The sequence below is a fragment of the Notechis scutatus genome, chromosome 4 (assembly GCF_049901735.1).
Source record: "Notechis scutatus isolate UNSWTSFEM ecotype Mainland chromosome 4, rNotScu1.2, whole genome shotgun sequence".
Classification (NCBI taxonomy): domain Eukaryota; kingdom Metazoa; phylum Chordata; class Lepidosauria; order Squamata; family Elapidae; genus Notechis; species Notechis scutatus.
Genome location: NC_142012.1, coordinates 100840040 through 100856381, shown reverse-complemented (window position 1 = coordinate 100856381; position 16342 = coordinate 100840040). Strand labels below are relative to the sequence as shown.

The window sequence follows — 16342 nt, the reverse complement described above, 5'->3', positions numbered from 1 at the left end:
ATATTGGTTTAAGGACTGCCAAAACTTTATGATACATCAAAAGCAGTGGTGGGTTGCACATACTGTAACAACCAATTCGCCTAGTGCAGAATCAAAAACGTGAGCACGCACACACGCCATCCGTGCTTGCACATGGCTGCAAAAACACAGGGATTTCCTGCGCACAGCAGCCACAGTGAGTAGAGCGGGTGAGGCGCAAAAATCAGCTGGCTCCACGGGTGAGGCGAACAAGCTAGATATAAAGGACGAGATAGCACCAGAGGGGGGGACTGGTCCAGCCGGTGGGCGGAACTACTGGTATGAGTGAGCCGGTCCAAACCACTAGCAGCCCACCGCTGACCAAAAGGAATGATTTCATATAGGACAGATAAATCAAATAACAGATTCTTAAATTGAACACAATGTCAAAAAAGTCCTTGGAGTTAATTCCATATTTTTAATTCTGTAAAAAAAATTAAAATCAATTTCTTCAGAGCTGAAATAATCAAAAGTAATATCTTAAAAAGCAGATGTAGACATTATGTTTAAACTAAGCTTATCTAAATCCCGATATCGGAATCAAATATCAACTCTTTGCCTTCTTTAATAAAACCACTTACTATTTTATGCTAATCCTTTAGGACCTGATCCAACAGAATAAACACAAACAAGAATCTTTGGCATCAGGTTAAACATAATCTTTACTTCTCAGAGCTATAATCCTATAAAAGAAAAAAAATCTAATACAAATATATAATAGCAGTAGGGGGACAGAGAACTTGAAAAGTTGTACAGTTAGTACTCAGTATATCATAGATGAAGGATTAACTATAAAAAGCAGAATATATTAAATTCATTTTAACAAAGATGAAAAGGATTTAAAAGTGTTTTTAAATGTCTGAGCTGAATACCAATGTGTCCACTATTTTATTATTTAAAGATAAATCTCTTAACAAAAAAAGAGGAAGAAAAAAAAAAATAGTAAAAGTACTATTGAGTGAACAATTCCTAACTTGCTCTTTGTTGTACTCCTGATATTCAATATTTAAAAATATTCAAACTGTTCATATATTTCCAATTTTTGAATTTCTAAATTCCATTTCTTTTTTAGCCAATTCTTTTTCCTCTTAAAAACCATGCTCTAAATGTTTCAGTTTGCCATGCTCGTATAATATACATGGACACCATTCTTGCTTAAATTTGGCCAAACTTCTATTATAAATATATGCTGTTAATTTTGCCATTGCTGCTTAGTTCCCAAGTTTAAACTCCCAATGGTAACACTTCCCTTTTCCAATGTTGTGCTAAGTTTACCCTGAAGGCTGTCAACATATATCTCACTAAACTGTGAGTTTCTTGTTGTTGATGATCTGTCATGGACTTATCCCTAATTTTAAAATCTGACTTGCATTCAACGTTAGATTCTAAAACTTTTAGCATTATGATTCAGATCATAAGTTATTATGATCTTCTGTTGGTGTATATTAGGGTTTTCCAACTTTGGCAACTTTAAGACACATGGACTTCAATTCCCAGAATTCCCCAGCCAGCCATAGGTTCCTTGGTTGGCTTATATGGTTGAGCAAAGGAACTACTTAAAAATTTGAGAGAGTAGTCACATCCCCACAAAATCAAAATCCTCAATCTTTTTTTGCATCTATACCTGAAATGCTAGATCTTCAATTGCATCATCTTGAATTTTTATCCACTACATTTTGATTTGTATTCTGCCAAATTATGTTCCTACCTTGGGCATGAATGTCCATGAAGGAGGAGCGGTGGAGAAGAGTGAAAGCAATTGACGACAACTATGTTAAAGACATCAAAATGATAGCTAGGTGGTCAACATGCCCCTTTGCCAATGCATGTGACATCAACATGAGTTTTGAATGGTTTCAGGTTTGATAATGCGGTTGTAGATGCCACCTTGATTGACTCTCCATGATGTGACAGATCCATAAGTAAGTGATGGGAAAGAACAATACTATACTAGGAATAGAAATCAATCCATTTGTTGCATGTCTGAGCTAATCAATGTGGTCAGTCAGATTTATAATTTAGTATTGACCAGGTTTACCTCTGAATAAAATCACCTGTATTTATCATATTTCACTATAACAAAATGTCTCTTACTGTACTCACCCTTTCTGAAATATTTACAATTATATTTATATTATAGTTTCTTAGTATGATTTGATTGCTTATTTAGTATCTTATGACTATCACTAAGTGTTGTATCTTATGATTCTTGATGAACATATTTTTTATGTGCACTGAGAGCTTACGCACCAAAGACAAAATTCCTTGTGTGTCCAATCACACTTGGCCAATAAAGAATTCTTTTCTATAAATAAGTTCAAATATCCATTCTGTAATATAAGAATTACTTACAGGGAAGTGCGGGGGAGGGGGGGAGATTTGGCCACTGCATTAATAGAAAAGTTAGTGTATAACTTTCAAATTAGTAAAGGTTGCACAATTTCTTTACTAACATTTATAGTATATCATGTTAACAAACCCTGAGTTCTTTTTGGTATATGGTTTGATTTGCATAAAGATATTTGGAACAGTTAAAACTAAGAGTATTTCTGGGTATTAATTATTTTTGCATAGTTAGCTATTTATTTCTTGTTCAAGTAGTTATTAAAACTAAATACAAGGAAACATTAAACATTAATAAGCTGAAAATGCAGCGTTCCATTATTTGGGCCTTCCAGATATGCCTTAGAGGGCAGGAATTCTAAAAGCTGCATCTGGAAGTACATCTGGAGGACACCAGGTTGAAAGTCACCCCACAGCCATTCATTTTAAAATATGTTATCTGCATGATTTAGCAATCTCATTATGACTTCCTGCCAGTCTTTTCCAGTTGATTGTATGGTTGTCTCAGGAGCAGGAAATTAGAACAAAGGAAATGTTTCAAAATCAATTGCCAACTATTCTAAGGAACTCCACATCTACAACAACAAATATCCACGGTGTATTTAAGATCTTTCTTTCTAAATAATAATGAAGGTACGCTTTGCAGGTAAGTAAAACTTTGCTTTAAAGCAGTGAAATGATAAAATCTTATTAAACTTTCTTTAGGCATTTCTTTCCCAGGGTTCAAGATAATCCAAGCCAAGGTGTGAAAATATTTCTTCCTCATTTGCAGCACTCAGAAAAATTTTCTGGAAGGAGAAAAAAAAACTCAGTTTAAATAAAAAGAGACAATTTCTGAAACAACTAGATCCATAATTAATGTATTTGGCATTTGCGTTGATCTTGGCAAAAATTTGATAATCTGACTGTCACATTCCAAAAGAAAAACTAGTTCTTATTCTGCAAAATACATGAATAAAGAAAAGCAAATAAACAGGGTTTTTTTTCCTCCTAAGATGTCATATTTTTAATTCGGCATCAGTTAGGTCTCTGCAAAACTCTTGCTTCATCTCAGTCAATTATTTCATAAATATTGCATTTATGTAACATATATTTTCATTGAGCTTTAGCTATACTTAATGCAAAATGCCTGTTTTACAAATTATTTCAGACTATGAATTCCATTTCTGTAGTTCTCATTATAGCTTCACTGATCAATAAGGTACAAGAAGCATGAAGTGAACAATTTTAATTAACATTTTAATCAATATATGTTGCAATTTCACCAAGCTCAAATTTCCTACTATAATAAAGCATAACTTGCTTTTTTAAATATATCCTTAATATTACAAATGTGGTTTAAATGTTCAAACAGCACACAAATGTAGTTTTCCAGAATAATTGCCCAAGAAGAAAATCCTGAATGCAAAATAGGATTTTTCAGTACCTTTGCCTTTTTTTAAATAAGTGACAAGTAAGAGGCGTGCATAAGTGCACCATCGTGCCTACCGTCCCTGTCCTATTGTCCTCATTTATTTGCACTTATTTCCTGTATTCTTACTCATGTTTATACTTATATCTATTATCTTGTAAGTGATTGACAAATCAAATAAATCAAATAAATAAATAAAATATCTTAATCCTTAAACTGAGTGTAAAGGTAAGATCTGAGTAAGTAGAATACATTAATAATATTAATTAGTTATAAATAAAAATGCATTCATTTTTTTTTCTTTTAACCCTGTAATCTCTTGCATTGAGACGGTGGAGTCAGAGCAACTGAATGGAGCTGAGCATTTACTGGCCAGATACTCTGCCTGATGCCTATGTAGAGTTCAGAGCAAACAATTACTCATTGCCTCAGAGAGAGAAATATCTGCTGTTACCTAGGATTGAACTCACAGCCTCCTGATTTTGAGGCGAAAGCTCCACCTCTAGACCATAGTGCCGCTCGCATTCATGTTTATTAAGAATTAAGAATTAATTACCAGAACAGTAAGCCTGCTTCCTTTTTTTGTTTAACCTCCAGGGTTGCAACAGAGAGTTTCTGCCTTTAATTCAAAACGTGTGATCAGGTTGTATAACTTACAGCTTCTTTTATTGCACTGTTAAAAAGTTGCCAAAGAAGGAGGAAAAGATGGAACCGGACAAGGAGAATCTGGTCAAAGACTTCACTTTTGTCTCTTCGGCTTTAGAAGGCAGAGGTGTGCCTCTGAGTTGAAACCTGGAGATCCTAAATTTGAGATTTGGGGAAGTCTCTGTGTTTGTTTCTTGAGCAATGTATGTCCATGGCTGAGTCAGTCGTACCCTACATTCAGACATTCAGTTCTATAACATCTCTAAAAAAAAGCGTACCTAACTTAACCACCCCTGAAATCTTACGTCGTAGCACCTACTACTCATGAATGTCTCAACTCTTTCCATATTAAAATGCAGCAAATAATAGTAGGCAGGAGCAACTCAATTATTTCATGGTCCAAACCTCCCATGTGTAACATAGCTGAAAAAAATTAATGCTAGATTTTTCTGTCAGCAAAGAAAAAGTTAGGAGAGTCAGAAACTTAGAACTTCATTTTGTAGAAAATTACTTCTGTTCACTTTCATGAAGACAAACCATGCACAGACATACAAAGACACACAGAAGCATACACCCTGAGTGTTTCACCCTACAAACAAGCTTTAATTCCCTCCCATATTGGGAGGGAATTACCAATTCCCAATCAGTTGGAACTTCTGTTATCCACCCATCATAACAATAAACAGCATTGAAAATAACTGAGCCAAAGTGATGGAGAAATATTACTGTTTCCACTTACAAGAGATTACAATAATAGTCTAATAGCCGTGTTTAATATAAAAGAAGTTGCAACAAAGATATTTTATAGCACAGAAGTTCCCAAACTTTCCGGGTCTGTGGACCAGCAGTGGCAGCCGGAGAGGTTTTGACCAAGTCTCCGCTGCTTTCACAAATGAAGTTTCGTGTGATCACATGATTGCATACCGCTTTCACAGCCCGGTTTCCAGTATTGGGCCAGGGACAGGAGGTTGGGGACCCCTGCTACAGCAGGTGCAATATATAAATATTATTGTAGGTTTAGATAGCAATAGCACCTATACACTGCTTTACAGTCCTCTCTAAGCGGTTTACAGAGTCAGCATATTTCCCCCAACGATCTTGGTCCTCACTTTTACCGACCTCGGAAGGATGGAAGGCTGAGTGAACTTTGAGCCTGGTGAGATTCGAACTGCCAAATTGCAGGCAGATGGCAGTCAGCAGAAGTAGCCTGCAGTACTGCACTCTTAACCACTGTGTTCATAGAGATATACATAGAGGGAGAGGGAGAGGAGGGAAAAGAGGGAGATGAGAGAGAAAGAGAGCGAGAGAGAAAGAGACAGAGAAAGAGACAGAGACAGAAATAGACTGTATGTATGTAGAAAGTATAGACATCATCTCTGTCCCATTGGTCTTACAAGGCTGTATGGAGTCACACAGGCACAGATTTATCACTTTGTTTATGCTTTCGACTGCTACAACATCACAATGCCTGTTATAAATGAGTAGGGCTTATATCATGTCAGAGTGATGCTGTTTTTATCAGATCGAGCCATTTCACACAAGCACATCTATGGACACCGCTATCTGATTTCATTTTCGTAACCAATGGTTTTTTTTAAACTGGCCCTGCCCAAATTATAATTTGAAATACATGACAACAACAAAACTCTCTACAGTTTATTATACGTAAATTATACATAAATTATAGTTATCTCATAGAGTATGAATGAATAAAATTATAGTCAAATGATTGTTTAATAGTGATACTAGGATATATAATTTTTGATTGATAATATGAGTCATTATGTAACGTAACTGTAATTGAGACTACGAAATGAATGCACAAAAACTGATAAACCAACCGACACACTGTTTGTATATATTTATGAAAGAAAGCTGATGTTTTTTATGTTTTGTTTGTTTTGTTTGTTTTTTAAAAACTAATAAAATTGTTTTCAAAAAAAAAAAAAACTCTCTACAGTTAAAGAGACAAGAACAAATAGATTTCCAATCCTTTCCTTCCATTTCCATTTATCACTACTTCAGGTAGATCAAGCCCTGAATTTAGCTAACTCAAAATAATCTGCAAATTAAAGAACACAAAGAGCATTTTCAAACTAAATTAACAAAATATAGATTGGTCCTTCGAGCAAGAAAGTTACTCATTACCCCTTTTTAATACAGATTTTTCCCCCATAGGATATTGGTTTCTGCAGACTTTTTAGACCAACTTTAGCCAATCAAGTCTAAATGTTTTTCAAGTCACAAGCTATCATCATGAATGACTTTAAAGTCACCATTTCAAATTACACATACAAGTTTAAACTGCAATAACTTCTGTGAGTTCTTAGCTGGAAAGTACTATACCATGGATGTTCCATTCTGGCTAGAGATTTGATGTGTCATTAAATGAAGTGCCTATAATGAGAATCAATCTCAAAGAGCTTTTTTTGACATTAAGCTCCATGGACTGCAATGTCCAACAGCAGGGAATCTGTGATTTGGATGCATTTTATTCAGGCTTCTGATTCATTCATTTCCAGTTGGTTCGGCGTCGAAATGTGGATGCATTCCCCATGATAGAGGGGGAAATATGTCCTCATGATTGATGTTCAGAGAAGCATAGACGTCCACATTTTCACATAAGCAGTGGGTTCTGCCCGAAATAGAATCTCCAGATTCCTGGAGATGCAGGAATCAAGTCAGCAAATGTTAATTATGATTCAAAATAGTTTAAATCCAAGAAGTAAGCAAGGCTGGCATCCGTAAGTCAGTGGAAATGAGCCCCGGAAAATGGAATAACCATGAACTGTGAAATAGTTGCAAAGAGTGAGGATAAAAGTATAAAACAGACAAAGGAAAGTATGAAGGCCAATTGGCCCAATTAACGGAGATCTTTGGAAAAATGGATATGCAATAACTATAAAAGCACTATAAAAAAACCATTCAGCTGACTTCCACATGTAGCATTAACATACATTCCCATTGTCTATGAGTTGGCAGAAAAGTACGTCTACGTACCGTTTATACTGTATTGTACTGCTCCCATGATTGAGCTAAATTCTGCTTCAGCAATGAGCACAAATAATGGTTCTTTCTTTGCAGATTTAATTCAGAACAGATTCAAGATGGCTTTCTAGGATTTTTAGACTTCCTTTGCTCTCCCACTCAGCTGTTCCCACCAGCAGGAAAAACAACTGCCATTTTCCTTAAGTGCACCAAACCAAACCAAGTACAACACCAAGACACCCGATATTACATCGCCTCTTCATGTTTTGCAGGCAAACTAGTCATTGCTCATCCACACCACACCTCTATCATCTCATAATGCTCCCTTCAATTCAGTGGTGGGATTCAAAAAAATTTACTACTGGTTCTGTGGGCATGGCTTGGCTTGCTGGGCATGGTTGGTGGGCGTGGCAGGGGAAGGATACTGCAAAATCTCCATTCTCACCCTACCCCACTAACCTGTTTTCCAGCTCTGTTCTCCTATGCAGGGCAACAAAAGAAGACCCAGCTGATCACCTCAGGAGGCAGAGAACAGATGGGGGTGGCCAGTCAGAGGTGGTATTCTGAACTACTCAATATTTCCGCTACTGGTTCCCTGAACTACTCAAAATTTCCGTGACTGGTTCCCTGAACTACTCAAAATTTCCGCTACTGGTTCCTTGAACTACTCAAAATTTCCACGACTGGTTCCCTGAACTACTCAACATTTCCACGACTGGTTCCCTGAACTACTCAAAATTTCCGCTACTGGTTCCCTGAACTACTCAACATTTCTGCGACTGGTTCCCTGAACTACTCAAAATTTCCGCGACTGGTTCCCTGAACTACTCAACATTTCCACGACTGGTTCCCTGAACTACTCAAAATTTCCGCTACTGGTTCCCTGAACTACTCAACATTTCCGCGACTGGTTCCCTGAACTACTCAACATTTCCATGACTGGTTCCCTGAACTACTCAAAATTTCCGCGACTGGTTCCTTGAACTACTCAAAATTTCCGCGACTGGTTCCCTGAACTACTCAAAATTTCCGGTACCAGTTCTCCAGAACTGGTCAGAACCTGCTGAATACCACCTCTTCTTCAACTCACAACATCCAGCACTTCCACATCTTGCTAGAAAGGTAATCTGCAACATACAACCAGAATTGGGACCAGACTTTCTGTTTTGAAGCAAAGCCATTGTTAAGTGAGTCTTGCCCCATTTTACAACCTTTTTTGCCATGGTTGTTACAGAAATCACTGCAGTTGTTAAGTGAATTAGGTGGTCACTAAGCAAATCCAACTCCCCCCACTGACTTTGCTTGGGAAATTCATAAATGGTGATCATCTCATCCTAGGATGCTGCAACCATTACAAATACATCCTGGTAGCCGAATTTTGAACATGCAACCATGGGATGTTTGTGACAGTTGTATGTGCAAGGACCAATTGTAAGACACTTTTTTAGTGCCTTTGTATATGTGAGGACAGGTTGTAAGTCAAAGGCTACCTGTACCTATTTTGTAAGAAGGCCTCCAAAGCTCACAGTTGTTGTTGACATACGTGACACATTTGTATCATGACAGCCTCCAACTTGGTTTTCACATTAGCCTTTTTAGCTTTTTTAGGACATACAGGCAATTTAAAGGGAGGCAAAGGAAGTGACCACAGAGGCCTACAGTCAGGAAGTGGACAATTCAACTTGTTGTCATGCTTGACTTACTACGCACACCGCCTCGCAAGTAGAAAATAGAAACTGGGAAGTGGGGTAGGTAGATATGGCATGCAAAGGAAGGAATTGTGGGATGCAAGAGCACACTGTCGCCTGGCCACATCCTGATGCTCAAGGTTGAAAGATTGTTTCCCAAAACAAGTTGACTGCAATTGATTGGTGGACAATGAACAGTTGGTGGCCCAGGGGAGAAAAGGGGATTTTAACTACACTGCTTCGCACGTGAAAACTTCAGAACTGGCTTCACTTCTTCTGTGCCTATGTGGAATTATCAGTAAAGTTATACTCTTGGCAAAATAACATCCCAGGTTTTTTTTTGCTGCATATGCCAATGGGACAATTGACAGTTTTAGAGAGCATCATAGTCAAAAGACTAGACAACTACAAAATGTACACATCATCCATCCAGCCTGATTATTATTTTTCTTCTGATGTAAAAAAAGGGGGAATTTAATGGATATCCTATGTTGGGTATGCAGAGTTCAACATATTGAAATGTCTAAGACAACATTGACTGTATGATTTATGAGCCATAGAGAACACTCAATGTTCTAGCAGAAGTTCATAAAAACACAGTGTCACAGTGTCTATGAAGCCGTATAATCCAATTCAGGCTTGTAAATGATCACTTCCAGGTGGTAATAATCACTAATGAGTATATATATATCAGGCATTAATTAGTTTTTTAATGAATAAGAGAGAATAGAAAAACAGTAAAAAATATTGGTAGGAGCATGTTCCAAACAGAAGATGACAGTGAGACTTAGAGAAATAAAGGTTTCTCATAATCCAAAGCACCAGAAATCAGGACAAGAAGCAATAGATGGAAACTAATCAAGGAAAGCACCAACCTAGAACTAAAAAGAAAATTCCTGACTGTTAGAACAATTAACAAGTGGAACAGTTTTCTTTCAGAAGCTGTAGGTGCTCCATCACTGGAAGTTTTTAAGAACATCTAGCTTTTGTTCCTCCACCACTACCTGGTGTCCCAACTTTAAGCCGAAGCAACTGGCTGGGGATTCTAGTAAGTCCAGGTTTAAAGTTGCCAAGGTTGGACACCCCTGCTCTAAATCATAAATGTGAAGCTTCAGGTTTCTCCTTAAGAATGAAAAAGTGCTTTGATTCCTTCTTTACCAGAATACACCAAATATATTTCATTGATCAATAGTCATGGCAAAATAAACATTAGACAATGAAGGATGTCATAATAACACTCATAAGAACACACAATAACATAAATGTCAGAATAACACTCAGTATCTCACCAGTCCAACTAAGTGGTAGTTCAGCTAAGACCTGGCAAGCAAACGAATTGAACATTATTTCATATATGTAAGTTACACGACAGTCAAGTTATATATTTAAAAATAGGACTGAAGAGTTTAGGCAGAAAAATCTATCCCTCTCAGGTACAAGGAACCGTAACAATTCTATAAGCTGATCAGGATTGCATCTTTATTGTTGCCTGCCTATTTACAAGAATCTTACCAGATTGGCTGCATTCACTTAGGGACTGCCAGATAAAGGCTTCAGGCATTTTTTTTGTTGGGGGGGGGGGGGCAAGTCTCTAAGGCTTCCTCCCCTGCAAGAAGTCCAATCATGCCAATTTCTTCACTCCTCTGCCTACTGTAACTCTCTACCACGATCCATTTGGATAACAATTAAAACATTTACCAGGAAATAAATTGAAATGAACATGAAAAAAGATATAGAAGTTCATTATTTGTGGATTCAAGAACTTGTTAGATTTTAAATATTTAATAAAAAGTAAAACCCAGATAGTTTGTTACCATGCTGGATTTATTTCTCCAAAAAAATTAAGAACAAATGTAATAGAGGGTTCTCATTTAATGATTCCTATTAATTGTATGGACCATTTATAGACTTTGGCCAGAAGCCATTGGCTTGTAACATCAGCTAAATGTTACCCTTCTGGATCACAGGTCTGAAAGCATTCATTATGCTCACAAATCAAGACAGAAAGTAAAGTAAGAAAAAATGAAAAAGTAAAAATAATCTCTGTGATACCAGAGAACGGCTATGTCTATTGCATCTAAGCAAACATGGAGGTTTATTAGAGCTTTTGAAATAAACTCCGCTGTGTTTTTTCTTTTTCTGTAAATTTTATTTGAGTTTTCACAAAAAAAATACAAATAAAACATCTTTTTTGAAAGTAGCGTAATCCCGGGTTACATTTCTTCGTACAGACACAAATTCATGTTCATGCTCATTTTTATGTTCTATTCCATATCTTATTACTGTTTTACATTTTCTGCATAGCTTCTCCCCTCTTTTAATTTTCTCAATTTTATTTTAATTATCTCGTCTCAATTCAAATCATTATATTTATATTTTTTGTCTGTCCTGTTTCAATTATCTATTATCTTTTCTCATTAAACAAAGTTTCTCCTGTAGTTACTGATTGGAGTATGACACCTTTATATCTTTTAAGTTTATCCATTACTCTTATTTAGGCTTCAATATATACCCTAAAGTTGTAACATTCAATATAATACATAACTTCCATGCAGATTCTGCTTGGCATATTCTTAAAATACACACTATATTCTTAAAAAAAGAAAAAATTATAAATATATGTAATTAAAACAACACATTTCATTCCAATTCAATTCTATCATTAATGTTAATATTCATTAAAATCTTAACTTCTTTAACATTACTTTTCAATTAAATATCATACTTCTATGGGAACAATTATAAGCTTTCCACAATTAATTCCCCCCCCTCTTCACTTACATTTTATAAAACATTGACTAATTAAAATGTTCCCATCCCTTCCTAATTCAATTTTCTCATTTATTTTATTTCACTTATTTTATTCACAAACATTTCACTAAATTACACTAACCTTTTTATCCCTCATTTTAATCATACATTGTTTCCAATTTTCTAAAGTTATTTCTAATATAACAATACAATCTTATGTACCTTTACAGAATTCCTTTTTCAGTTAAATTTTCACCCATTATCTCTAAATAGGTCCTGTTTCTCTATATCTTGCTCTGGTCCTTTGTAACTTCTTTTCCTTTCCTTCTTCCCTCTCTTCTTCTCTCTCCCCTTTTACCCCCTTGTCTCTCTACCTCTATTTCTCTCTTCTGTATTCCCCTCTTCTGTTGCTTTCCAATATTATACTTATTTTTGAATTATTTTTCTTTTCTTTGGTTGTTTTTTAAGTCTTAAATTCTCCATTCTCTTTCCCCCTTTCCTTTTCTTCCCCATAGAATTACTTGTTCATTAAAGATGGCTTCTTCTTTGTCCCAGTCTTCTTGTTTTGCAGACGTTTCTTGTTCTTTCTCATAGTTCCAAATCTCCATTTCTAAGAATTGAAAAACGAAGCCAAAAGAACCCCTCCCTTCTTGTGCATCTTCTTTATACTTTTTAAGTTCCATTTTCAATTCATCCAGAAGTAGTGCCATTGTATAAATTTTTAAACAACCACCCGATTAATTGCAGTCATTCAAATGCAATAACCAAGAATCCAAATATCACCAAGTAATCCAAATACACGCAAGCTGTTTCTTTTTGCTCTTTTTTTCACTTTCTCTTCCTAGGGTTCTACTGTTTAGTTGCAAAGTTTCAGTTAAAATGTATCTTTTAGAAGTCTTGTTGAAGTTTTACTGTAGATTCTTTTTAATTCCAGGCAGTCTCCTCCCTCTTTCAAGATCCTGCCCTTTTATTCTTTTTCTCTCCCTTCCTGCTTATGAAAAAAAAAATTAGTGTCCATAAATCTTTATTATCCCTTTGACATTTTGTTTTATTTTCAGCTTAACTGCCTGTTGATGTCAAAGTGGATTTTTCCGATTTCTTATTTAAGTCTCTTAGTTGTCAGTATAGGGAAAGGGAGAGAAGAAAAAAAAAAAACCAAACCTTTCCTTTTTCACTTTCCTTTGCTGCTTCCGACTCTTCTTTGGGAGCGATGTTATTTTTTTGTAAGTTTAAATTCCAGGGTACCTTAGTTGTTGCTTTTGCAATTTAACCCGGTCAGCCAAAACTTTCACTTCTTATCTTCCTCCTGCACATTCTTTTCCGGTCGAGTTCTTCTTTTAGGTGGCCATTTCTGACCACTGCTGCAACCACCTTTGGGAAAGGGAGTAATGGCCAGCTGAGGAGGAGAGACCCTGCTGGCAGTCTCCCCCCTCTTCACCACCTCTACGGGATGGCTTCGCCCCAAAACCAGCTGGCTCGGGGCACTCCAGCGGCGAGCCCAGACCGAAACCGTGCACGATCACGGATTTCTATCTGTCGCCGAAGGAACTCAAACCGGAAGCTCTCGCTGTGTTTTTTCACACTCTACAAAAGGCTCGTGTCCTCAGAAGTTAGACCTTTTTATTCATTTACAAGGAAAGTCAATTCCATGCTCCAGAAAGCAGAAAAAAATCAGCACATCAGAGCAAGGTTTGGGCCAGAAGTATCTGTGGGAATGGGGGTTTAAAAAGGAGATAGGTCTTCATTCATATTCCCTTTTTTTAAACTCCCTTCTCTCTCTGAAGACATCCCTGCTTCTCTCTCTGACACAGAATAATTTTATAGTCTCTTTTGAGTCTTGATAGAAATTTTGGAAGTTCTGGGTAGGTATGCACTGATGCATGGAGAAACCTAGGCGAGCTGGGAATTAATCAAGGAGCACAGATTCCATTCGTGCACTTTCGATATCTTTTGCACACATAAATTAAGCTAGTAGAAATGCATTTGAATAGATGGAGTGATCAAATCACACCCTGTTGCACAAACATCTAGATGCTCCTTTTATTGACATTCACTTTCCTGCAACTCCCAAAATAGCACTTTGAAAGGATTTTTCCCCCTTGTTCTCGTATCCATTTCAATCCTCTGAGTCTGCAAAATTTGGCAGTATATCTCCTAAAGCACTGAAGAATGAAGAATGCCGAGCAGAAACATTAAAAAGGGAGATGGTACTGTGGTAACTGACAAGCCTGGGGTGAAGATCACTAGAGACTGAAATACAGTAAATGATCAATTGGAGAGAAGCCCGAAAGTCTCTTCTCTCAAGAATAATTTTCTTGATTCATTTCAATCAAGAGTCTGGACTGGTTTTGGCACTGAAATTGCTTTGGTGGCCTGTGGCATTATCTTTGCTGGGAAGGGAAATGACATTATCTTTCTTCTTCTGGGCTTCTTCAAAACTTGCAGCCAGGATATTGTAATAAAGCCATGGTGTTGCAGTGATTAGAATGCAGTATTGCAGGCTAATTCTGCAAACTGCCAGCAGTTCGATTCTCAACGGCTCAAGGTTGGCTCAACCTTGCATCCTTCCGAGGACCCAGCTTGTTTGAGGGGAAAAGGCTGACTCTGTAAACCACTTAGAGAGGGCTGTAAAGTGCTATTACTATTGCTAAAACAAGCTCTGATAACCTAGAACCTTGTAGTAGATTTTTTTTTTAAAAAAACAATTTTATTGGTTTTTAAAGACAAACAAAACAAACAAAACATAAAAACATCCAGCTTTCTTTCATAAATATACAAACAGTGTGTCGGTTGGTTTACCAATTTTTTGTGCATCCATTTCGTAGTCTCAATTACAGTTACATTACATAATAACTCATATTATCAATCAGAAATTATATACCCTAGTATCACTATTAAACAATCATTTGACTATGATTTTATTCATTCATACATATAATTTACTTAGTTTATTTTATAACAAATCATATAATCATACCAAATCTATCCTAAAAACATTTTATAGATATGATATCAAAAAAAAAAAAGAAATATATCTTTATATATTCATTATTATCTAAAATTCTAAATATTCTATTATTGTGTTTTATTATCCAACCATTGATAGAAAAGGTCCCAAATTTTATAGAATTGTTTATCCTCTTGTTCTCTAATTTCAAATGTCAATCTACTCATTTCAGCACATTCCAATATTTTCTTAATAATTTCTTCCTGCAATGGTATTTTCTCATTTTTCCAGTTTTTCGCAAATACAATCCTAGCCTCTGTTAATACATTTACAATCAGGTATTTCAAATCTTCACTATATGTATCAGGTAAGATTCCCGATAAAAAGATCTCTGGTTTCAAGTCTATGTGTTTCTTTGTCATTTTTTCCAACCACGTGCGAATTTTAGGTTGGCTCAACCTTACATCCTTCCGAGGACCCAGCTTGTTTGGGGGAAATAGGCTGACTCTGTAAACCACTTAGAGAGGGCTGTAAAGCACTGTGAAGTGGTATATGTGTCTAAGTGCTATTACTATTGCTAAAACAAGCTCTGATAACCTTAGAACCTTGTAGTAGTTTTGTCTCCAGATATTACTCAATGGTTGCTGGTCAACCACATGGTATTTATGTGCTGAGGTTCTGCAAGATTGTGCTTTAGCTTCCATGCTGTCTAACATAGCAATAGCACTTAGACTTGTATACCACTTCACAGTGGTTTACAGCTGTCTCTCTCTATGCAGTTTACAGAGTCAGCATATCACTCCCAACAAGTTGGGTCCTTATTTTACTGACCTTGGAAGGATGGAAGGCTGAGTCAACCTTAAGACTCAAACTGCTGAACTTCTGGCAGTTGGCAATTAGGAGAACTAGCCTGCAATACTGCATTCTAAGCGTTGCACCACCATGATTCTAACCATGGAGTCAGAATACTCAAAGATTTAGAATAGCAGCTCTCTCACTTGCCTTTCCATGAGATCCAGAGCTGGTAGTGGAAATGCTTGCTCAGTAGTAGATGTGATAAGGACCAGCGAAGCTCTGGTAGACAAGATGGAGATAGTGGGTTCATCACTGTCTCCTCTGTTTCACAAAGTGCCCTTTACCAGATGAGCTGGAAATGAGCTCCAACCTCCCAGAACCAAAATCCTTAATCCTCTTCTTGTACAAGTAGTCCTCAGCTTATAATAGTCCATCTAGTGACTGTTCAAGGTTACAATGGCAGTGAAAAAAGTGACATGACCATTTTTCACACAACCTGGCAACTGATTCATATTTATGACGGTTACAGTGAAGACGGTCCAAGGTTGGCCTCCAGTTGAGCTGTGAGGGATTGGGATGTGGAACAGAGTAAAGATTGTTCCTTTTGGAAATGCCACGTCTACATTAAATCATCACCTTCTGAAGACTCAAATGAGAGAGATGCAGAGACCTGAAAGAGATTCTATGCTGGCAGTGACTTGAAGAGATATTCAAAGAAGACTGAACTCTGACCTGGCATTCTCTAATATTGTGAGA

General features: G+C 36.7%; 1 protein-coding gene across 1 annotated transcript in view; it reads right to left on the bottom strand.

Annotated features, from left to right (window-relative positions):
* Positions 1–413: 413 nt before the first annotated feature.
* The window catches only part of DNTT (DNA nucleotidylexotransferase), a 227853-nt gene continuing 211924 nt past the window's right edge, over positions 414–16342 (bottom strand). The window contains exon 11 of the mRNA XM_026670718.2: positions 414–3149. Within this exon, the coding sequence (XP_026526503.2) occupies positions 3063–3149 (87 nt within the window). The 3' untranslated portion in view covers positions 414–3062. The remainder of the gene's footprint in view (positions 3150–16342) is intronic.